The sequence below is a fragment of the Hyperolius riggenbachi genome, chromosome 12, assembly GCF_040937935.1.
Source record: "Hyperolius riggenbachi isolate aHypRig1 chromosome 12, aHypRig1.pri, whole genome shotgun sequence".
Lineage (NCBI taxonomy): Eukaryota > Metazoa > Chordata > Amphibia > Anura > Hyperoliidae > Hyperolius > Hyperolius riggenbachi.
In genome coordinates this window covers 178750717-178774578 of record NC_090657.1, presented here as the reverse complement: position 1 = coordinate 178774578, position 23862 = coordinate 178750717, and the positions used below count along the sequence as shown (strand labels likewise).

At 43.8% G+C, this 23862-nt stretch overlaps 1 protein-coding gene across 6 annotated transcripts in view; it reads left to right on the top strand.

The window, feature by feature from the left end:
- Positions 1-13426, top strand: part of RAD21L1 (RAD21 cohesin complex component like 1) — a 117257-nt gene extending 103831 nt beyond the window's left edge. For 4 of the 6 annotated variants that reach the window (XM_068263509.1, XM_068263506.1, XM_068263511.1 and 1 more), the window contains exons 8-14: positions 1515-1634; positions 4754-4989; positions 5764-5878; positions 6874-7004; positions 7960-8016; positions 8163-8246; positions 13183-13426. In XM_068263509.1, coding sequence (XP_068119610.1) covers positions 1515-1634; positions 4754-4989; positions 5764-5878; positions 6874-7004; positions 7960-8016; positions 8163-8246; positions 13183-13371 — 932 coding nt within the window. In that variant the 3' untranslated portion in view covers positions 13372-13426. The remainder of the gene's footprint in view (positions 1-1514; positions 1635-4753; positions 4990-5763; positions 5879-6873; positions 7005-7959; positions 8017-8162; positions 8247-13182) is intronic. The other 2 variants (XM_068263508.1, XM_068263507.1) reach the window with 2 other exon arrangements.
- Positions 13427-23862: the final 10436 nt, after the last annotated feature.

Sequence of the window (23862 nt, the reverse complement as noted above, 5' to 3'; positions counted from 1 at the left end):
GAAGATAAATTACCTCAACCCCTCTGCAGAAGCTACAGAAATCCATTCTATGTTCTGCTCACATGTGTTTACAAAGCAAACTAGATATAGCAGTGCATACACCCTTTCATACACCCTTAGATATAGCAGTGCATACACCTTTTCAGAGGAAAAAAAAAAAAAGAGTAAGGAAATGACCTCAGTATTGGCTTCAGTAAGAGGCAGTAAAGATGGAAAAAGCCTGGAACACACTTCACTTTATTTACTATATAGAATTCACTGAAATCAAAATGTGGACAGTGCAATACATATATTATGTAAGTAAAAGAAGTATTCATCTGCTTATATATGTGGGTTTATGTGTTGTGTGTTTTGTTTTGTGTTTGCCTGGGATAGTATTGCTGACCCTCGTGCTTTAAAATAAAGAGTAAGCTTTCAGCTTATAAGTCTCTATTCTAAAACGTCCTGCTTTTACTGATGGCTAACACATTGCAACACTCAACTGGAAGTATAATCAAATCTAGGAAGAGCGCTCTACAGGGGAACATGCATAAATCGTTCATTCATGGTGGACCCTGCATGTGTATTATCCATCAGTTGTAACAGTATTCTGCTATGCACTGTTTTTTTTGTTTTGGTTCCCCCCCCCCCCCCTGCAATCTTATCAAGGTGAATGGAGAGAGAGAGGAGTGACCCCCATCAAGCCTGATTTGCTGGTCTGTGGCGGGATCGGCCGTGCAATTTGGTGAGCGCAATCTAATACTGGCTCTTTAATCGGATATTGGTCTGAACACGTGTGGAGGTAAATTGGGAAGAGAGTGTGATCTATATAACAGGACTTAACTATGTGTTTCTATATTTTCATTCCTGAGGTATTGGTCAAGGTTTGGAGTAAAGAACCCCGAAGGATGAAGATCCATGAGCAAGGGATTTAAAAAAAAAACTGTTAAGTGGACATACTTGGAATGAATTATTGATTTATGCATGTTCCTCCGTAGAGCTCTCTTCCTAGATCTGAAACTTGTGTCAGAGACTGTACCCTCTGGTGGAGGAGCGCCCCAGGAATTTTTGCCTTGTATTTATACTTACACCTTCAAGTGGTGCTGCTGTATGTATGTGTGCATATATATATATTTTATTATTTTTTTTCCCGTATACATACTGACTGTATTTGGGAGGTATATTTGAACTGAAGTTGAGTTTAGTAGCGTAGGACCGCATTAGCCATTGGGATTTGTTATACTCACCTGGAAGTGCCAATGTGTCCCTAAAAATGATCAAGGCCTACTTTTGAGCCTTTTCTGTTATTCACATTGGATGCACATGTCCACTGGCTCCTGGATGTGACAGATGCAGATGGATTCTTAGCATTTCCCAATACCTATGGGCATACCACTGATGGCTATCACATGATTACAGCTAGTAAGAAAATAAAAGCATTTTAAGATAAATGTGCTAAAGGTTCTGTAACCGTCTGGCCACTTGTGTAGGCAGTGCAGTCCATGGCAGTTAACAGCAGTGTGTTATTTTATCAGCAGATGATTTGGATGAGAACAACCAGGAAATGCCAATAGAAGATCCTGCTGTTGTAAACGACACCACAGTCCATTCAAGTCAGGAAGATAGTTTTGTACTGGAGCCTGTGGATGTTACAGGTACTCGTCATATAGTCTGTGACAGTAGATCAGGTGATGTGGGGATTTGTACAGCTTGTGCTTGACTCGGGTGGGGGGATTTTGGAGATCTATAAGGCAGGGGACACACTTGACTGTTTTCATGCAGAAAAAACATGCGCAGAAAACTGAAAGACAAGTGTGTCCTGTGCCTAAGGCATAAGGATGTGGCAGCCCACCAAAGAAACAATAACCTAGTCAGAAAAATGATTTTTCATAGAAACATGCAACTGTGTTCATAATGCATATTATGAAATATTTACAAGTAGTATTTTTGTGGAAATGTCAAATGTTTATGGAAATAAGGCTCATGGGGTGAACCTGCCCAGATATGGTCAGAGTCAGATCAGGTGTCTTTTATCCTGCATCGTTGTTTCATACATATGGTTACTGCCAGTGTGTTTAATCCATCCCTAAGTAAGGGCCAGTTCACACTTGAGTGTATGCAGAACAGAAATGGTAAACACATCTGCAAGGTGGATGTGTACCGTCCATTCTGCATCTGCTTGCAACAAATACACCCGACCATTCCGCGTCCGCACCCCGTCTGTTACGTGTCCGCACGACGGCCCACCCGCTCCTGTGTCGATCACGTCTACCCGTATGCATCGCCTCTCGCCTATGCTGCTGCCGCCGCTCGATCCCTTCTAGCCTGGAGGCCAGCAGAAGCATGCAGCTTTCCATAGGCTGCAGCAGTCCAATTCTCCCTGGCAACAGGGAGAATTGTCATTGGTCTAACATGAACCAATGAGAATTCTTCCTGTTGCTGAGGTTTTCCATTGGTCTTTTGCAGCCCAATGGAGATTCCTGGCCACCGGACTGTTTAGAATGGATCGATCGATGGGGATGAGCAACGGGGCATGTGAGTATGATGTCACGGCGGCAAAGCGGATGCTGGTGACTAGCCTAGTGAGAACAGACAGTGTCCGTTTTTATTAGTGTTACAAGCCTGAATGGAGGAACAGGGATTGATCAGTTTGCAGCAACAGAGTTACTGAGACAGGGAATACTGCGCAAAAAGTTATTTATTGCAGAATCGTGCATACAATAATATAATGCAAATTAAGTGCAATCACATGCATACACACCATAAACGGAGCATTCACCATACAAAGATAAGCAATGTGCAAAACCCTATCTAACTAAATAAATACAGGAAATGTACTGTGAATGGTTAATTATTTATCCTGTGTATAAGGTAGCAGGCAGAAATCGCAGTCAAAACATAACATAAATTCGGCAACAAACCAATTGCTCTACAAAGGAGCAGGCAGGAATCAGGGTCAGACAGAATATAGTTTGGTATTCTTGTATTCCTGTATCTGCTATTCAGTTGCCAGAGAACCAGGATTGTCCAGATACTCAGGCCTGTGAGCACAAAGTTCTGGCACAGGTTACATCTTGCCAGGCCTTTTATAAGGAGGACACACCTGCTGCATGATTGAAATGCAAAGTCAGTATAGAGCTACCCTTGTAGTGGCAGAGCTGTTTCCAGAAAGCATAGAGCCACCTAAAGGTGAAGCAGTGAAAGTCCATGACACGCAAAGTCCCCAGTGCTTTTTAAAGCAAGTGCGAATTGTCCCTACATATTGCACAGATATGTTTTTTTAAAGTGAGTGTGAACCAGCCCTAAGTCAGAAAAAACAATCTGCATACTTGATACAGCTGATTCTGTTGGACAAGGGGGATGTGAGGAGGTAATTCTCTGGATATCATAATTTATGTAACTTCCTGACTAAGCAAGCCCAGAGATTGGGGGATAGTTGGGATCCTTGGTATCAGCATAATCTTTGGACAACACATGATAACTGAGAATAATTGAGCCAAGCGGTAATGTACTTTGTTGGGGAACATGAGGTGGCTGCCACAGGCAACTGTTAGAGGGGAGACAAATGGGACCTGGCGGACTGCCACATCCCATATGTATGAGCCACTGATATGATCATGTGTTATATCGCACTTAGCCTACTGTTATGTCCATGTCATTTCAGCCCAACGAGGTCCCGAAACAATACTTGGATGTACCATTGCAAACATGTACTGTTATTCATATTTCTTTCTGTAATCTCTTATTGTTCTGTTTTTGTTTTTTTCTTTTTTGTTTCTTTTTCTTTATTTCAATTTTCTTTTGTTTCCTTTGTTGATATTGCAGTCTTCTTACAGGCAGATATATGTTAGGGATATGCTATTATTATTATTTTTTATTTTTTTTTTACTTCCCAAATGTACCCTTCTAACCTCCTGTCTACCCTATCGGGCAACATTAACCTTCCTACCGACACACTGAACACTAACCTACCTGCCAATGCATAGATCCCTAATCTTCGAACACTAACCTACCTGTCAATACATATGACACTAATCTTCCTACCCATATACATATAACTCTAACCCTCCTACTGCTATACCTAACCCTAATCTTACTACTGATATGCCTAACACTAACACTTCTACCAATACCTTTCTACCTATATGCCTAACATTAACCCTCCAGCCAATCCGCCTAACACCAATCTTCCTACCGATGCACAGAGCACTAGACTTACTACCAAACCCAGCATGGTTTACCAAACACTTGCCAATTGCCGGTCACTTACCAGTGCCCACCGCTGCTTCCTGAACACTTGCGTCCCTCACCTCTTCACTGCAGCTGCTTGCTGCTTCACTCACCGCTTGCCAGTGTCCCTGCACCAAAGTTAACCTCCCAGCACCTTGTAACTGCAATGAATGTTGCTTCTCTGGGATTGCCTAAAAGCACTTAGGACTTGCCATGATGCCAAAATGAATGGCTTCACACTGGGGGTGTCCAATCAGATAGAGGGCAAGGAGCGTTACAGACCTTTGTTTGCAGTGGGCATTTGGACCATTAGCATAGCAGTCTAGGAAAGGGTGGGAGGGTATTTCACCTTTTACTGTATAAACTAACAGGAAACAGTACAAGGTGTAATTCATAAGCAGGACAAGGTAAGCCTGAGCAGTCGGGCATCTTGCTCTATGGCCCTTGTAAAGCTATCAGTGCTGGCATCAATAAAACACGCCATGTAAATGATACATGTCATATTCTAGCTGTAGGGTTTCTAAAGAACAATCCTTGCATTTAGAGATTGAAAAGAGAAAGCAAGCGAGGAGAAAAAGAAAAAGGAAGCTGGCCCTCGATGATGTGACGCAGATTCCCAGCAGCATTTTCCGACAGCAGATTACAGACGCTTCAAGTACTGTGACCTCCCCGGTCTTTGCTCCCAACACACGGACCATGATGGAGTGGAAGAGGACAGACGGGGTTCAGTGGCTGCTGGCCAATCCATCCCACCCTATCCTTAACGGAGACTTGCTAGGGGTAAGTAGTCTGAGCCCACTGTGCCTACCATCCTGTTCAGTAGCAATCCACAGGCTCTGTTCCCTTACATGTGATCAGGTCACCACGTTTTTGAACATTGTGGCTGTATGGTAGCAAAACCTCCTATTTAAATATCATGGCTGTATGTAAATGAAATAGAATGGCAAAAACTCCAGTTAACAGGGGTTTACAGCTGCCCATATCTAACCAATCACTGTGCTAGGTGGAACTGACTTTTACATATTCAGTGAGGCCCCATTAATACCCAAAAACGCATGCGTTTTGCGTTTTTGTGCGCTTCTCCCTCCCCCCCCTTCCAGCGTTGTAATGCGCGCTGCATTTTTGTAAAAAGCGCTTTTTCAGAGCAGTTTGGTAATTCACCCCCTGGCGCAAGTCAGGAAGTGAACGCTTTGACCCGGAAAAGAATAAATACAATCTATTTATTCTTAAAAATGCGAACGCTGCACAAAGCGATTTTGTGAGTGTTTTGCGTTTTTTTTCCTATACCTTCCACTATAGCAAAAACTCCTCAAAAATTGTACTGACAACGCTTTGAGCGGATCGGAAATGAACCACTCAGCTGTGAACTCTCTCTCATAGGGAATCTTTGCACAAGCGTTTTGTGGGCGACTTTAAAAATCGCCTGCGCTGGAAAAAAGGCCAAAAAATCCCCTAGTGTGAACGGGCCCTTAGAGTATCTTCCTATCTCAAGTCTTTACACTGTTATCCCATGTCTTCATTTTTTGTCACTGACTCCTCCTCAATTATGCTTAGTTGTATAAACAAAGCCAGACACTGGACATTGCTAAGAAAGCCCGGAATAAGAGAGCCCGGAACGAGCCTACAGAGCCCGACATGGATGTATTCCGATATGCTGAAGAGGAACAAGGTAAATCGGTCAACTAGATAAGACTGAACTGCGTCTTTCCGGTCTTCACTCATCGAGTGAAAGGCTCCCAGTGTTGCCAACCGTCAGTAAATTTACTGACAGTCAGTAAAAAAAGTCAACAAATCTGGGCTGTCAGTAAAGTCCATGAAAAACTTTGTGGTCTAAAAAAACCCCTCTCTCTCCGAAAAGATCACAGCACTTACTGCTTATCAGTTTACGTATCACTCTGGAATGTACACTGCTCTAGCTAAAGGTGGCCATACATCTGTAGACTTGGTGACCAATCGACCGTCAGATAAGATAATTATTATTGATATTATAAAAATTGGTGCCACCAAGAGCATGCCTATACAATCAAACCAATTTCGGACCAAAATTGGTTGCATGTATCGATCGCATGTATCAATCGGACATGCTGGAAAATCTCAGGTTAGCATGCTCGATCGGGTGCATGCAGCGGCAAGGCCCCCCCCCCCCCCCTTCAGATGCAGTGCATTAATACTTTATCTGTCCAGTGTCCATCACTGCACTATTCTTTCTCATTTGCAGCCCACATGGTTGCCGGTGTATTGCACGTGGGATGCATGTATGATATCTTTCATTTAAATTCAGTAATAGATGCCAGTAAAAAAAAGTGTTCTGTCAGTAAATTTTTTTATGCTTTGTCAGTAAAAATGTATTTCCGAGGTTGGCAACACTGACGGCTCCTATTTTATAAATAAGTGCCATTCACACTTGTCATGCTGCAACGGATCCGCGGGGTCCGTGACATGAGCGGAGCACACTTCTGTGCAGTCCGGGCAGGTGGATACAGTCCCCCATAGAGGCTATGGCGGAGCGCATTCGCCCCGGGCTGCAGCCGGACCATCAGAGGGGATATTACACTGTCCACTCCGCTGGTCCAGCACAAGTGGGAACTGGCCCTAACCGGTAGAGATGTTATGTGACTGACCTGCATGAGATAGTGACACTAACAGTCTTTACATCTCATCTAGTAGATCTTCCACAAATTGAGGCTGCTGCTCCGGCAGATGTGACCTCCTCTCACACTGAAGACCAGACACAAATACAGGACTTAGGAGGCTACGACCAGATGAGCCCCCATAAGAGCAACTCTGCGCAAAAGGTGACGAGTTCTATTTTTTTCGTTTTGTTTTTTAAGATTACAACCTATATTGTATTGTACCCACTATATCGGTTTCATTTCTACTCGAAGTTTGTATCTTGTAGGCTTCTAAAGAGGCCCTGTAGTGACACATAGTAGAATGTAGTAAATTATTCCAGATACCCACTTTTATGGTAATTTTCCTGGTTTCAGCATCAGAAACGCTGCCTATATCTATACAGTATATTGAATGTAGTCCTGTCCTCCTAGTGATGCCTAGGCCAGGGGTGTCGATCTCAAATACAAAGTGGGCTGAAATTGAAAACTGGGACCTAGTCGTGGGCCAACCTTAATGTCTAATGGTCACCTTCCTCCCTTCTAAAGTTTACAGGTGTCTAATGGCCCCCTATATCCCCTATACAAATCACTGGTGTTTAGTGGTCCTCCCTACCCTTTACAGTTCCCTAGTGTTAAGTGCTTTCCTCCTACCTCCCCCATATGGCTTCCCTGGTATTTTAGGGCTTCTCCTCCAATATAGCTTTCCTGGTGGTCTAGAGTGGGCCAAACATAATGCAAAGTAGGGAAACCACTTGGGGACCAAATTGAATGGCCCAGAGGGCCAGATTTGGTCCACGGGTCGGCATTTGACATGTAGGACCTAAGCTTATTAATTGTGCACCCCCGAGCATTCTGGGAGACCAGGTATATTTTGTGCTGGCTTTAGAACTATCCGAAACAAACATTCCACAGAGATCACCTGACAGGACTAAAGAGATCACCACCAGTGATACATTTAAGAATGTAAATCAGGGAGAAGAAATTATTTACAATGGGCAAAAATGGACTAAATCATTTATAAATAAACATTGTAAAAAGTGAGCAATTTTATTAATGACCTTATTTTTACTACAGTCCCTCTGTAAAAATAAACAAAAAAAACAGGGAAACCATTCTTATTACACTTTGTCTCTTACAGGAATGTGACGAGTCTTTGCAATCTGAAATACCAGGAGCCCTGTCTGATGAGAGCTATGTAAGTAATACTTGGCATTCAATACAGACCACAGTTTGTTTTGTATATTTAGATAACCTCATGGCTAAACGGTGACACCCAAATTTTACAAAACGAACTGCATAAATAAACAAATGCACCTTTTGCTTATCACACTATTTTCTTAGGAGCCAACAGAGAGCATGCAGGCAGGAGGCGGAGATGACCGTCGCTGCAACAGGAAGACGCAGGAGATGCTGAACTCCTTGAGAGTAAGAATCATTCTTCTTCAGATGTATACAAAAAATATGCAAGGTTTGAATTACTAAACCACACTATGGAAAACCTCTCATCTCGGAACAGCAATGATTACTTCTGCGGGGCACTTCATGCACAGCATAGTGATTGGCAATGCAGAAGTTGTGACTGCACCATTGTATTAGCTCTTCATTGGTGCTGTGCTGGAAATAATGACCTCTGTAAGTGCTTTGAATATCGATAATCCCCTTGCTTACATCTCTCTGACACTTCAGCTGTCCCCTCCCCTGCTTACATCTCTCTGACACTACAGCTGTCCCCTCCCCTGCTTACATCTCTCTGACACTTCAGCTGTCTCCTCCCCTGCTTACATCTCTCTGACACTACAGCTGTCCCCTCCCCTGCTTACATCTCTCTGACACTACAGCTGTCCCCTCCCCTGCTTACACCTCTCTGACACTGAGGATGTTCCCTCCCCTGCTTACACCTCTCTGACACAGAGGATTTCCCCTCCCCTGCTTACACCTCTCTGACACTACAACTGTCCCCTCCCCTGCTTACACCTCTGACACGGAGGACGTCCCCTCCCTTGCTTACACATCTCTGACACTACAGCTGTCCCCTCCCCTGCTTACACATCTCTGACACTATAGCTGTCCCCTCCCCTGCTTACACCTCTCTGAGACTATGGCTGTCCTTGGCAGGTTTTTTGTGTCTCGTATCAAAACTTATGTACAAAAAGGTTTATAGACCCAATGCAAAACTTGCACTGGGGTCCATAGCTCCTTAGGCACATCACTGTCTAAATTTCTAAAGCAGCTGCCATGCCCAAATCTTACCTACCTACCACAATGACCCTCTGGTATGGGGGGATGCTTGAAGTCAAGGTTCATTTAAACCAACACATAGGAAAAGGATGGTTGAAGAAGAAACAAGTGAAGTATCCACCGCTGTTCATCATTAGCCTGTTCACACTAACTCCCCTGTTGGCCTGCAGATTGCAGGTGACCAATGGGCATGCAGAATGGACCCCATGCTTTCCTGAGGGAAAGAATGTACTCATTCACACATTTAGGTCTGCACTTTGCCCTAGTTTGTCTGATGCATGGAGCTGCCCAAACCTGAACTACCGTACATAACTTTCTCTGATAGTGGATGTGTTGCCATTGAATGGCATAAATCTGTTTCCATGTCCACTAGGTGCAGTGAGACTGCCACACTAACTTTAACTATGTAGAGAATACATGTCAAACTTCAGCCCGCGGGCCATATCTGGCCCTCAGAGCCATTAAATTTGGCCTTAAAGTGGTTTCCCAACTTTGTATTATGTTTGGCCCACTGTAGACCACCAGGGAAGCTATATTGGAGGTGAAGCACCAGAACACCAGGGAAGCCATATGGGTAAGGTAGGGGGAAAGCACTAAACACCAGAGAACTGTATAGGGGAAGATGGGGGCCTCTAGATTCCAGGAAACTGTATAGGGGAGAGAGGGCCACTAGACACCAGGGAACTGTATAAATGAGGAAAGTGGCCAGTAGACATTGAGGTTGACCCGCGACTAGGTTCCAGTGTACAATTTCGGCCCACTTTGTATTTGAGTTTGACACCCCTGATATAGAGGGAAGGCTCTGGATAGCATAGAGTTCTCTCTCCACCCCGTAGTTCCAGCACCATTCTCCCGGGGAAGTTCAACGCCCAAATACTACTTCATCCCTCCTCCGATATCCTTTAAAAATATTCACGGCCTCAAGTGCTTTTCGAAGATGGCGCACCCTTAGGCTAAGTTTCTACTTCTGCGAAAACGAGCCGATTCCTCAGCCACAAATTCGGATGGAATTTAGCAGCCTATAGAAGTCTATGCAGAGCATCCAAATTCGTGGCTGAGGAAAAAATCTGAGGCCCTGCAGCATAATTGCACGCGTCACTGTCGCGCGGCTAGAGGCATTCGACTGCAAGACACGAGCAGCTGTGCCGGCATCGCGTCTCGCAAGACGCATGTTGCGCACAAGTGGAAACGAGGCCTTACTGGTCTGTGCATGCGCAGTACAGATACACTCATCGTCTGAAAGTACTTGGGGACGTACTTCCAAATACTGCCCGGGGAGGGATGAAGAGGTATTTGACCTACCTGGTCTAAGAACATCACTGGGGCTGGGCACTGGAACAGGATGGAGAGAGAGTACTGGGAAGACTCTATACTGTCCAAAGCCTTCCCTCTCCATAAGGCAGTATCCATTTTTGTTTTCTCTCAGGTTTAATTTAAATGACAGCAATTGTGAAAAATTGTAAAATACATACACATACGTTTATGTTTCTCTCAAAATGAAACCGTATAAATTACTATTTTACCACTTACAGTAGGTACTGAAAAACTGTCTTTGGACAAAAGCACTTACTGAACGGCAGTTGCTCAGTCCATCTGCCAAAATAGTAAGCAAACTAGTTAGGAGGCTGGCTGACATCTTTGTAAAGAAGTATTTCCAAATATTGCTTTTGTAAAGAATAAAGGTAATAATGAGAACCTCCCATGAGGAGATGGACTAATCCAAAAGCTGTCAGATCTTTAAAATGTTTACTACTCTCACTGTAAGTGACAGCAACATAGAGTATCATGCACTATAAATTATTTTTTTTCCTAAGAAAAGGGTTTCTCAACTCAGTCCTCAAGTATCCCCAAATTGTGGAAATCCACAGACAGTGGCATAGCAATAGGGGGATGCAGAAGTTGTGACCGCACCGGGGTCCTTGAGCTAGAGGGGCCCTTCCTTAACTGCAGTACTAGCTCTTTATTGGTCCTCACCTGAAGGACCAATCAGGCTTACCTGAAGTAAGTAACAAGACCAGCTATTCCAACTTTCCTGACCTGTACACTTGTAACAGGAGACAGACTCAAAATCCTTATAGCCTGGGTGTCGACCAGCATTATAGCCAGACCACTTGCATTTTTAAAGGACAACTGAAGCGAGAGGTATATGGAGGCTGCCATATTTATTTACTTTTAAGCAACACCAGTTTCCTGGCTATCCTGCTGATCCTCTGACTCTAATACTTTTAGCCACAGACCCTGAACAAGCATGCAGCAGAGCAGGCATTTCTGGCATTATTGTCAGATCTGACAAGATTAGCTGCATGCTTGTTTCAGGTATGATTCATACACTACAGCTGCCGAATAGATCAGCAGGGCTGTCAGGCAACTGGTATTGGTTAAAAGGTAATAAATATAGCAGCCTCCATGTCCCTCTCACTTCAGTTGTCCTTTAAAGGAAACCTAAACTGAACGCAAGAAGAGTTTCACTTACCTGGGGCTTCTATCAGCCCCCTGCAACCGTCCTGTACCCATGCCATCACTTAACAATCCTCAGGTCTCCCTCTGTGGCTAAGTTTACTTCTTTAGCAACTGGCCAAGTAATGGCCACTGTCCTGGATCACGCTTCCATCGGCAGGAGCGTTATGCCCAGTAGGAGATTTTCTTGGAAGATCGTTGAGTGACGGCGCGGGCACAGTGTCAGGGCGGCTGCAGGGGGCCGATAGAAGCCCCAGGTAAGTGAAAAGCTTTTTCTTGCCTTTGGTTTAGGTTCACTTTCACCACTCTATGACCACCTGGCGCAGAATCGGCTGCTAAAAGGTTTATAGATTATTAATTCTTCCACCAGGTTTTTTTTAAGCCATGATTGAGCTGTAATACCTTAAACAAGTGGTCCTCAAACTACGGCCCGTGGGCCAAATGCGGCCCTCCAAGGCTTTTTCACTGGCCCCCAAACACAAAATGTATAACTTATAAATGCATATAGAATAGCAGTACTGGCACCACCCATGCTGGCACCACCCATACATATACGGTAGAAGCCAGTGAGCAGTAATTTGCTGGTTTCCAATCCAACTCTGCATCAGGTGTCACTGCTGTCCAACTGGACGGCAGGTTGTCCCCTGGGCATGCTTTACTGTCTGGTGCACGAAGACATTCTTCGAGCGCTGCATGACTAAACGCTGCTGCTGGGAGTTTTCCTCCAGGCATTATTGGGGGGAATCAATACCTAGATTCAATTTAATGTTTTCTACAACATTTTATGTATGTTCCGCCCCCCCAGCAGTCTGAAGTATGTTGACCCGGCCCTTGAATGAAAAATGTGGGGACCTCTGACTTAAACCAATGATGGTGTAACCCTATTATTGCCTTATACAGTATGTACGGAATGTGAACATCTGATTTTATAACAAGGGGAGCTATGGTAGCTATTATGATCATATTTTTAACTAAAGAAGCAGCTCAAAAGGACTGTTGTTAAAGGATACCCGAAGTGACATGTGACATGATGAGATAGACATGGGTATGTACAGTGCCTAGCACACAAATAACTATGCTGTGTTCCTTTTTTTCTTTCTCTGCCTGAAAGAGTTAAACATCAGGTATGTAAGTGACTGACTCAGTCCTGACTCAGACAGGAAGTGACTACAGTGTGACCCTCACTGATAAGAAATTCCAACTATAAAACACTTTCGTAGCAGAAAATGGCTTCTGAGAGCAAGAAAGAGATAAAAAGGGAAATTTCTGATCAGTGAGGGTCACACTGTAGTCACTTCCTGTTTGAGTCAGGACTGAGTCAGCCACTTACATACCTGATATTTGACTATTTCAGGCAGATAAAGAAAAAAAGGAACACAGCATAGTTATTTGTGTGCTAGGCACTGTACATACACATGTCTATCTCATCATGTCACATGTCACTTTTGGTATCCTTTAAAATGTTTCATTCTGAAAAGTGCCTCACTCCCAACAGCGGTTCTATTCCCCATAGATTGGTTAGAAGCACTTAATACTACTGGAAGGTTTACCAGACTACCAAAATTAGAAGCTGCAGAACTCACCATAGTTCTGGCTGATCACTGGAAATCTGCTGGTACATGGATGCCTTTCTCTGTCCTGCCTAATATTTTTCTTTCTTCCACAGAACATGAGCAATTCTGGAAAAGACTCCTTCAATCTGCAGGAAATGTGTAGGAACAATAGGAAGAAGCAGGTTTCCGCTAAGTTCTACAGCCTCCTGGTGCTGCAGAACCACGGTGCCATAAAATTGGAGCAGAAATCTCCATTTAGTGACATTTGTGCTACACCAGGGCCTCAGTTCCATACCTTGTGACACCTATCTCTGTAAATACTGTTGGTTAATAGTTAATAAATACAGTATGAATTCCCTTTGTGGTCATGCACCTTCTTATAGGGAAATGCACATGTACACGTGTGTCATGGAACAGAGAGTAACTGAGGTAAGTTGTGGTACTGTATTAATAACTGCAATACAAATATTCGCAATGTAACAACCACAGCTGTACAGGTTTATTTACTACTAATCACCAACCTAATGACCACATTCATTTGTGGCTTCTTCTGATATCTGACTAGTTCTTTGTAATGCTGGACATTGTGAAATCATTCACTACAGTCATTCACAAATAGTATTTCATCTCCAGAGCCAAGCGAACCTCAGAGTTCTATTCAGCCAGCTCTCGTTAATATGCTGAGCTTTAATTGGCGCGTCAAAGTGACTGACAGAGAGAATTCATCTCAGCCCACTCCTTTTTCCTCCTTGTTATGTTTCTTTATATGGAAAATGAAATAGCAGTACATTAGTCACGTATGCTTACCACAGCATACATTACAAGCATTACATTTTCCACCTTCATCTGCTCAGCTTTGCAGCTGTAAAAGTAACACATAGTCATTATAACACATTTACTAGCTAAACATTACATACAACTGGGGGATATTTAAAAAAAAAAGGGTAATTTTTAAGAGTAGGAGAATAAATACAATTGTTACGCATTGGTTTATTTTCACTCCTGGTGATAAGGTATAGTAATTATTTACATTCACCAATATTATAGCAGGGTTGTGATGGGGTGAAGCAACGGTGCTCCCTAATTCATTGTTCCTCATCCTCACCTATCAAGTTGTGAATTTAAAAAAATGCTAGCAAGGAAATATTTCATCAGATAAGCAGTCGCTATCAAGCAAAGCCAGCGCCATCATAAATTGTCAGGCAGTTTTATAACATTCAGACATTTCTTTAGCAAGGTAATCTGCTCACAGGCAGTGTTCAGTAGGCAGCAGGGTAATGAGTGCTGAAGGGCAGGTCTGGGAAATGAATGGGGTACAAAACACTTCGGATCGCTTGCAGATAGTAATCAGAGGTGTTTCACCCCAGGGCAGAGTCTAGCCCAAATGCCTGAGGAAGAAGGTGTAAAAATCCCCCCACCCCAGCAGTTACTTGAGCTCACTGTTGTGATATGGTAGCCATAGTTGCACCCCAGTATTACATAGCCCCCAGTATTATAGCCAGAGGTAGCCCCCTGTATCAGGTCAGATGTAGCTCCCCCAAAATAGGTAGCCAGATGTAGCTCCCCCAAAATGGGTAACCAGGTGTCGCCCCCCCCCCCCCCCAACCCCCTGAGTATAGGTAGCAGAGGACTCCCACAGTGTAGGCAGCCAGATGTTGCCCCCCAACCCCCCGAGTATAGGTAGTACATGACTCGCACAGTGTAGGCAGACAGATGTTGCACCCCCACCCCCCGAGTATAGGTATCACATGACTCCCACAGTGTAGATAGCCAGATGTTGCCCCCCCCCCAGTATAGGTGGCAGATGACTCTCACAGTGTAGGCAGCCAGATGTAGCCCCCCCCCCCCGCCGAGTATAGGTGGCAGGTGCCCCCCACCCCCCGAGTGTAAATAGCTGATGACTCTGTGTAGGCAGCCAGATGTTGCCCCCCCCCCCCCGAGTATAGGTGGCAGGTGCCCCCCACCCCCGAGAGTAAATAGCTGATGACTCGCACAGTGTAGGCAGCCAGATGTTCCCCCCCCCCCCCCCCCCAAGTATAGGTGACAGGTACCCCCCCACCCCGAGTGTAAATAGCTGATGACTCTCAGTGTAGGCAGCCAGATGCCCCCCCCCCCCCCCCGAGTATAAGTAGCAGGTGCCCCCCACCCCCCGAGTGTAAATAGCTGATGACTCGCACAGTGTAGGCAGCCAGATGTTTCCCCCCCCCCCCCCCAAGTATAGGTGACAGGTACCCCCCCCCCCACCCCGAGTGTAAATAGCTGATGACTCGCACAGTGTAGGCAGCCAGATGTAGACCCCCACCCAGAGGGACGGGGTTTCTGGTAGGAAGTACTTTAGAGAGTGCTGATTTTCAAGGCTAGGGGAAAAACATTGAGCTTACAGATCCTATTGTACATTTTACTGCTGACTTCAAACTGAAATGATCAGATAATTTGTAATTACATTTCAATGACAAAACATATTTAAACATAGACAAAATATCACTTAAAGTGGTTAGGGCGCGCCAACTTCACATGGGTCATAGGTGTTAGTGAGGGTTGCTGAGAGGTGCGGGAGTCGCTGGCTGTGTCACTGCAGTGCTAAATACTGCGCAAACTGAGCCTATTATAGGAAAAGAGTTCTCGCTGGCATGAAATGCAAACTGCACAACTGCTACTTAACCATTCAGCAACCCCCACTATGTTCAAATGTGACCCTGGAAAGATGCAATCATTTACCAGAGAATAGCAAAAAAAATGCTGATATAACCTGTTTTTTTTTTTTCTAGAGCACTTTTAATATCACGCTGGGTGTGCTTGGAAATCTTTAGATATAAAAAATTGGGCCTTTTGTACAATCAAATACTGGATGTTGTCTGTTTTTCATACTGAGAACTGCAGTGGCTGTTACATAACCTGAGCTGAGAAGTGAAAGCGCAGCTCGGATGAATCTCATCCCATCACATGATTCACTCTCCACAACTACAAGTAGTTTTGCTTTTGTCCACATGAGACAGACGAGGAGCACCTCACAGAAATCTATGCTGGGCAATAACTGCTGGGTATTCTCACTAAACATAAAAACATGGCAGGGATTTTAGCTTAATGAAGCCCTTGTCCGGGAATAGATCTAAATATAGCTTCTAAGGGCTTAGTAAGCAGAGTGCCAAAATGTGAGCTTATTTGTGTATAACCTCTTGAGCCCCAGAGGGTAATACCCCCCTAGTCAAGGGCTGGTTCACACTCAGCGATTCTTCAGCGCTTTGCTGAACGCCGGTGATCAGCAAAGCGCTACTACTAATGTATCCCTATGGATACATTCACACTACCGCATTTGCAATTTCAATCCATCGCAAATGCGCTGCATGCAGCATTTCGGTGCCAATTGAGCTGTGATTATCTATAGAACGTGAATCACAAGTGCAAATCGTGCTTTATGGCTTAAAATCTTGGACTATGGTAGGGACTAGATTGGAAGTCTCTCTGAGGACTGTCAGTGATATTCTATGTATTCTGTAAAACACTTTGGAAGATGTTAGCACTAAATAATCAATAATCAAATAATAAATTGAGAGCTTACCTATAAAATCTGCTCATAGTATTACTATTTAAACTCAGTTATCCCTCATACTGGAAGTGTTAAAATTGGCTATTCAAAATTGGATGTGTGTACGCATTTCTGTCAGACATGGAGGCAGAAACATTACAGGGTTGTATTAAATAGATAGACTATTACTCATGATCTCTTGGGCTCTTTCACATTAGGGCAGATTTTCTGCGTTTCAACGCAAAGGGAAAAGTTTGCGTTACCCAAGGTGAAATGAAAGTCCATAGACTTTCATTTTAGCTTTCACATATAACGCAGGCTTTTTGTGCGTTGCGTTACAATGCACCCAGGCGCAGTTTTTCGGCCGACGCTAGCTTTATGCGTTACAATGTTAGTCAATGTAAAACGCACACTATGCGCGTTTTTAATCCGTTAACGCAGGCAATCAGTCCCAGAATGCAACAGAGAAACAATGTAGAAAGTTGAAAACGTAAGAAAAAAAAATTACCTGCGTTTTTCTATGTGCAGTAACGCATTGAAAACGGATTAAAAAAGCACACTCACTGCAGTGCAACGCATATCAAAACGCAGTACAAGGCATACAACAAAACGTATGCTTTGAGCGTTCTCCAACGCAAGCTCTGATGTGAAAGAGCCCTTATGCTAGGTACACACCATACAATTTTCTGTTAGATTCTTCTGTTAGATTTACCTACAACATGGAAAAAAGCTATCTGACTTAATCTCAAAGTTGTCAATATGAGCTGTATGTGTTTATCCAGAGGGCAGGAAATAAGTCACGGGGTCATTATCAATAGTCTTAAAGCAGGAGGATTAGCCATATTATGCCAGGGAAAAAAACACATATATAAGTAGATAAATATTTGCTCTACTTACATATCACATGTATTGAACTGTCCACATTTTGATTTCAGTGAATTTTATATAGTAAATGAAGAAAACTCTGTTCCTGGTGGGAACCGTGTCTTTTGCCCACAGTTTGAGGCTAAATACTGATGTTGTTTCTTCCCTTAACTGTTTCTTTTTCTCCTCCAATCGCTCAGTCACCTCAGCCTTGCTTGTAAACACAAGTGAGCAGAGGATCATGGCAAGCAAGGCAGCTAGGCAAAGAAATAAAGGGAAGAGGAGGAATATATTATAGATATAAAGACCCCCCCCAGCATGCAACTGTTTGGCAATGGCTATTAAAGGGCAAGTGCTCCTAAGGTATGTGATAACTCCAAACCATAACAGCAGAAAAAATGTTGAATGCAGGCAGGGGCGTAGCAATAGGGGGTGCAGAGGTAGCGACCGCATCGGGGCCCTTGGGCCAGAGGGGCCCCGAAGGGCCCTCCCTCAACTTCAGTATTAGCTCTCTATTGGTCCTGTGCTCATAATTATCACTTCTATAGATACTGTGAATGGTGGTAATCACTAACAAACTGCTCCCCATCCCCATCTTGCACCTCTGACACTGTAGTTTCCATTGGCAGGTTTTGGTGCGCAGTGGCAATTGTTATGTATAGAGTGCTTGGGGGGCCCCACTGTAAAACTTGCATCGGGGCCCACAGCACCTTAGCTACGCCACTGAATGCAGGATTAGCATCTTTATCACTTAATACACTCAGACCAGTTGCTGTTGAAATTTGATTTTTATGGTGACAATCCCACTTTAAGCCTGGTACACACTTTCAAATTTAATTGGCCAATCACAAGCACCATTCAGCTGCTGTTACATGCAGCCCAATAGCAGCATTTGGTAATACCACTTCTGTTACGTTTGACATGCAGCAATGTTTTTTTTTAACCGATAAAGTTTATTGAGGCATATAATATATGTACAGGCAAACACCGCACAGCGGGATATAAGTGTACAGGATATAATCTTACAACCATGAGGACATTGTAAAGCAAATACAGTAGAGGGTTATTTAAAGGAAACTGCATTAGAAGAACCGATTAGCTACTGACAGTTTGTGATCTATACAGGTAGAGTTTAGAGCAATAGATGCAGCATAGTAATGTAGTGTGTGAGATAACAAGAGCTGTGGGGAATGTATTCAGTATAAAAGCATCATTTTGTGACTTGCCTATGACAAGGGCTGTTATATAACCACAATTTAGGATAGAGGATGTCACAACAATGAGACACGCAGCAATGTTACCTAGTGGTCTCATGTTGTGTCTGAGGATAGGTTGTGCTCAGATGCAACTGGATTGGGCGCCACCTGTCCACTGCCCATGCTGACTGAATGAGATCCGCTGACAGTTGGTGAATTTACCGCCTTCAGCTGCCACTGGAAAAGTGGACTTATTGCTGCACAATTTTGGAGCACTGCTTTGCATGTATCTGGTGAAGGTCACACAGCTTTTTATATCTGCAGAGGCTATTGTCTCCTTTCTGAAGCTCCTGTGCTTGTTAATACGCATTTCCTGAAAGTGCTCTGAACAACTTCTCTGTTTAAAAAAAAAATCATTATTTTAAGGCTGTTATTGAATGCGTTACACTCACTACCTATGAAGAACACTGCAACATTCCATTAATTTTCATTAGAAAGTGAAAACCCAAAGTGCTGTAAACTTGTCTCAGTGCTCAGAAATCTTTTTTGTTTAGTATTTATATAGCGCTAACATCTTCCGCAGCGCTTTTACAGATATACTGAATAGTCTTGTCACTGACTGCCCTCAGAGGAGCTCCTAATCTAATTCCTACCATAGTTATAGTGTAACGTCCTACCATATTATTATTATGTATTTATATAGCACTGACATCTTCTGCAGCACATCACAGAGTACATAGTCATGTCACTGACTGTCCTCAAAAGAGCTCACAATCTAATCCTGCCATGGTCCTATGTCTATTGTAGTCTAGGGACATTTTTTGGGTGAAGCCTCTTCACATTTCAGTTAGCAGCCAGTAAATCATTTCCTAAACAGTGACTGGTAGAGTTGGGATCCACTAGGGATGCAAATAGCTATAAAAATGCTAACAGAGGCTCTAGGGTAGTAGTTCACTTGCAGAGACCTTGTATTATTAGTTCACCCGTACATCACCAGGACTGGTAGCCAGCCTGATGGTGAAATAAAACCTGCTGCCACTTGACTCAAATACTCTGCACCAAGATCAGATTTCCTGCAATAAGCCTGGAAACCACTACTGGTAAACTGCTAATCATACACCGGTATCTATTCGGCATTGTTGTGCATTCTGCAACATGCCTCCTGTGCCAACGCATATACATTCAGATTCTATGACCCCAAAAGTCCCTGCGTTCCAGCAAGCATGACCTGTCATCCTTTCCCTGAGAATCTCATGTTCTCTAATCGTGGCTGTTATCAGCAATAATCCTTATATTTAGGTCAGTTTCTGCTCCCGTCAGGACAGCATAGCCACAACTCTATGGTGATGTGCCAGCATTACCCTGGACAGCAATACGCATACAGCTTTAGTTGTAATAATAGTCTGGAATTGTATTCCCTTGCCATTATTAAACACATTCAGGGGCGTAGCAATAGGGGTTGCAGAGGTAGCGACGCATCAGGGCCCTTGGGCTAGAGGGGCCCCGAAGGGCCCTCCCTCAACTACAGTATTAGCTCTCTATTGGTCCTGTGCTGATAATAATCACTTCTATAGATACTTTGAATAGTGGTAATCATTAACAAACTGTTCCCTATCCTCTTCTTGCACCTCTGACACTGTAGTTGCCATTGGCAGGTTTTGGTGCGCCGTATCAATTGTTATGTATAGAGATAGAGTGCTTGGGGGGCCCTATTGTAAAACTTGCATCGGGGCCCACAGCTCCTTAGTTACGCTACTGAACAGATTGCTTTTAAACAACTCCCAAATGAATATTAGACATTCAGTTATAGGCTGTTGGCAAACACTATGTTGTAGTCCAGATTTTCATGGTCACATGACCAGCAGGGATGGCCAATAAAATGCTAGTATGTCATTCCAGCTTTCTTACATATTATTGCCAACTACAACTTAGAAATGGGCTAGTCTGGGATAGTCAAATGCATTTTTTATTATTTTAATTGGCCTAATTCACTTTGAATACAATTTGCATGTAAACCAGATTTATTAGTATCTCGCTTACCATCTATACGATGGAGGAGGAGAGTGATTGCACTTTCAGCACCTGGTGGTTGGAGCTACAGCAAAGCTTTGTACACGCTGGATAAAAGTCATTTGAAATGTCCAACAAATGGCAAATATTGCCGTATAGACCGACAATTGTTATAAAAAATTTAGCCAAACAACATGAAATTGCAATGAGTGAACGATATCAGGTATTCTGACCGAGCCAACTGGGGGATTAGTTCAGACGACAATTGAACAGATCTTGCACAGTTGGACGGGTGTGTACAAGTTGATGAAATGCTGTTGTTTCAGAGCATGCACGCATGTGGCATGAAACGTCACTTCCACTTTGCGCACGCAGTATTCTAACAACAGAATTGCTTGGAACATCAATGTATGTGGACGACATCTTTTAAACTGCTTGTTGTTTCTTTATGCTGTGTAATATCGTTTGAGCCACGACGCTCGTTTGTGTGCGCTGACTTTAATCTAGCGTGTATAAGGACCTTTAAACATAGCCCATCATGAGGCATGGCTTAAAGGACAACTGAAGCAAGAGGGATATGGAGGCTGTCATATTTGTTTCCTTTTAAAGTGACTGGGAACTGCATTTAAAAAAATGAAATAGATACTTACCCAAGGAGAGGGAAGGCTCTGGGTCCTATAGAGCCTTCCGGCTCCTCTCCTGGCCCTGTCGTTCCGGTGCTGGATTGCCCGGTAGCAGTATTTGACTAAATTAGTCAAATACTGTTTTACCCGGCCGAAGGACGCTTCAGAAGTTTTCAGGGAGCCCGAGTGCTCCTGAAGAAGGGCGGCCCTGTACTTCGCCTGCGCAAGCACGCTCTCTTGCACGCTCATGCCTGTGCAGTATGGAGCCGCACGTCTTTGGGAGGACACGGCTCCCAAAGACTTCCAAATACCCTTTTGGCGGGGGATTGAAACGGGGGGGCAGCACAGGATAGAGAGCACCGAGAGAGGAGACAGAAGGCTCTATACAACCCAGAGCCTTCCCTCTCCTTAGGTAAGTATTTGCTTCATTTTTTTTAAATGCAGTTCCCATTCACTTTAAGCAATACCAGTTGCCTGGCTATCCTGCTGCTCCTCTGCCTCTATTACTTTTAGTCATAGACCCTGAACAAGCATGGAGATCAGGTGTTTCTGACATTATTGTCAGATCTGACAAGATAAGCTTTCATGCTTGTTTCTGGTGTGATTCAGACACTACTGCAGCCAAATAGACCAGCAGGGCTGCCACGCAACTGGTATTGTTTAACAGTAAATAAATATGGCAGCCTTCATAGTTTTCTCACTTCAGTTGTCCTTTAATATTGACTGGAATGAGGGAAGTGAGCAGAAGCAGGTAAACTGGGTGTGATGCATATCTGGTAAATTGGGCACCGCTATCGGCCACAATGCAATTTGCAGCTATGGTGGCATTTGACTATTTATAGTCAACTCCGGTTAGTGGTGGTGAAAACGGCGGGGACTTTGGCTGGAGTTAAACTATTGTACAGCACCATCTAGCTGCAGCGAGCGCCCAGGGCTCCAGGTGCTTAGGCAATGAATGCTCGGCCTAGGCTAGCTGGGGGCCATTTGGCTGTGGGTGCCAGTTGTTTTTTGGGGGGGAAAATGGACACTCAGCTCTGTATAGCAGAGTTAAGGCGATGGGTTAATGTTAGGTGCTGATGGGGGGAGGGGATCAATGTTTGGTGTAGGCGGGGGAGGGTTAATGTCGTCAGGATTAGGTTAGGGAAGCCGATAGAATATCAGTAATATTGCCAATATTCTACTACTATTGGCAACATCTCACGCCCAAATTACCAGCGTGCAGCTGGAGTTTTTTTTTTTTTTTTTTTGAGGATTACTGATTTTTGTTTTTGCCTACATAGAAGCTGCCATCTTAAGCTAAGTAGACACGGACCAACCTGCAGCCTGATTATCATCTGACTTTAGTCTGCTGGATTATAATCAGGCATGTGTACGCATGCATGACGAGCAACTGATAACAGGCGGTTTGCCCGTTCCAACTGTCGGATCTATGTTGGTCTGATATCATGCAGTTGGTGCATGTGTACAAGTTATTCCAAAGACTTGTACTTGTTTTGAATGTGTAGTCCGTCACTCAGTCCTCTTGCATGCGCAGTATGTTAATTGAGCTGGCTGTTTAGCCGTCTAGGCGTGTGTACGTACAGGTCATGTGGTTCGTCAGGTTGTGTGGTTTGTCATGTTGGTCATGTGGTTGTGTGCATGTTGCATGTGTGTATGAGCCTTTACTGGCGATCTCAACAGTATGCACAGAATAGGAATAATTCATAGCTTTTCAGTCACTTCAGCCCCTGAGTAGAAAGAATTAACAATCGGGAAGAAGCTGTTTCTAATCTAATCAAAAGTATTTTGTCTGTACAGGGCAGGGGTATCTGCGTACACACATCCAACAAGTGCACAACCAACTGCAAAACCTGACCAACCGCACCACCTGTATGTCCACACGACTAGACAGCTAAACGACCAACTCATTTATATACTGCGCACCCAAGCAGAATGACGGACGTCACTATACGCCCGCATTCAAAACAAGTACACTTCGCTCAAATGACTTGTATACACGCAACCAACTGCACAATATCAGCCCAACAGTGGTGTGAGTAGATCAGGCGGTTGGATCGGGCAAACTGCCTGTTATCAGTCATTCGTCTAGTGGTTTGAGCGCGTACACATGCCTGATTATCATCCAACCGACTAAAGTCAGACGGTAATCAAGGCAGTTGGTTGGTCCGTGTGTACGAGCCTTTAATGAAATTGTCCTGACAGATTCAGTATAAACAGGTCTCTAAAACTGTTAAGCTTTTTCCTGTATCACTTTTAACTACACAATGTTATATTTATTTTACCAAGAGGATATATTGCAATGTACAACAGGTACAGTACATATGGTTGGCAAGTTGCATAATTCTCTTGAAGGACCACTATCGTGAAAAAAGTAAGTGGTTCAAATCTGACAGAACCGACAGGTTTTGGGCCAGTCCATCTCTTCATGGGAGATTCTCAGGGTTTTCTTTGTTTTCAACAACATTTACAGAACAGCAGTTTAACTGCCAAAATAATAAGATACCAAGTCAGCCTCCCTAATCACTTGCACACTATTTTGTCAGTTAGACTTTTTAAGTGCTGTTCAGGAAATGC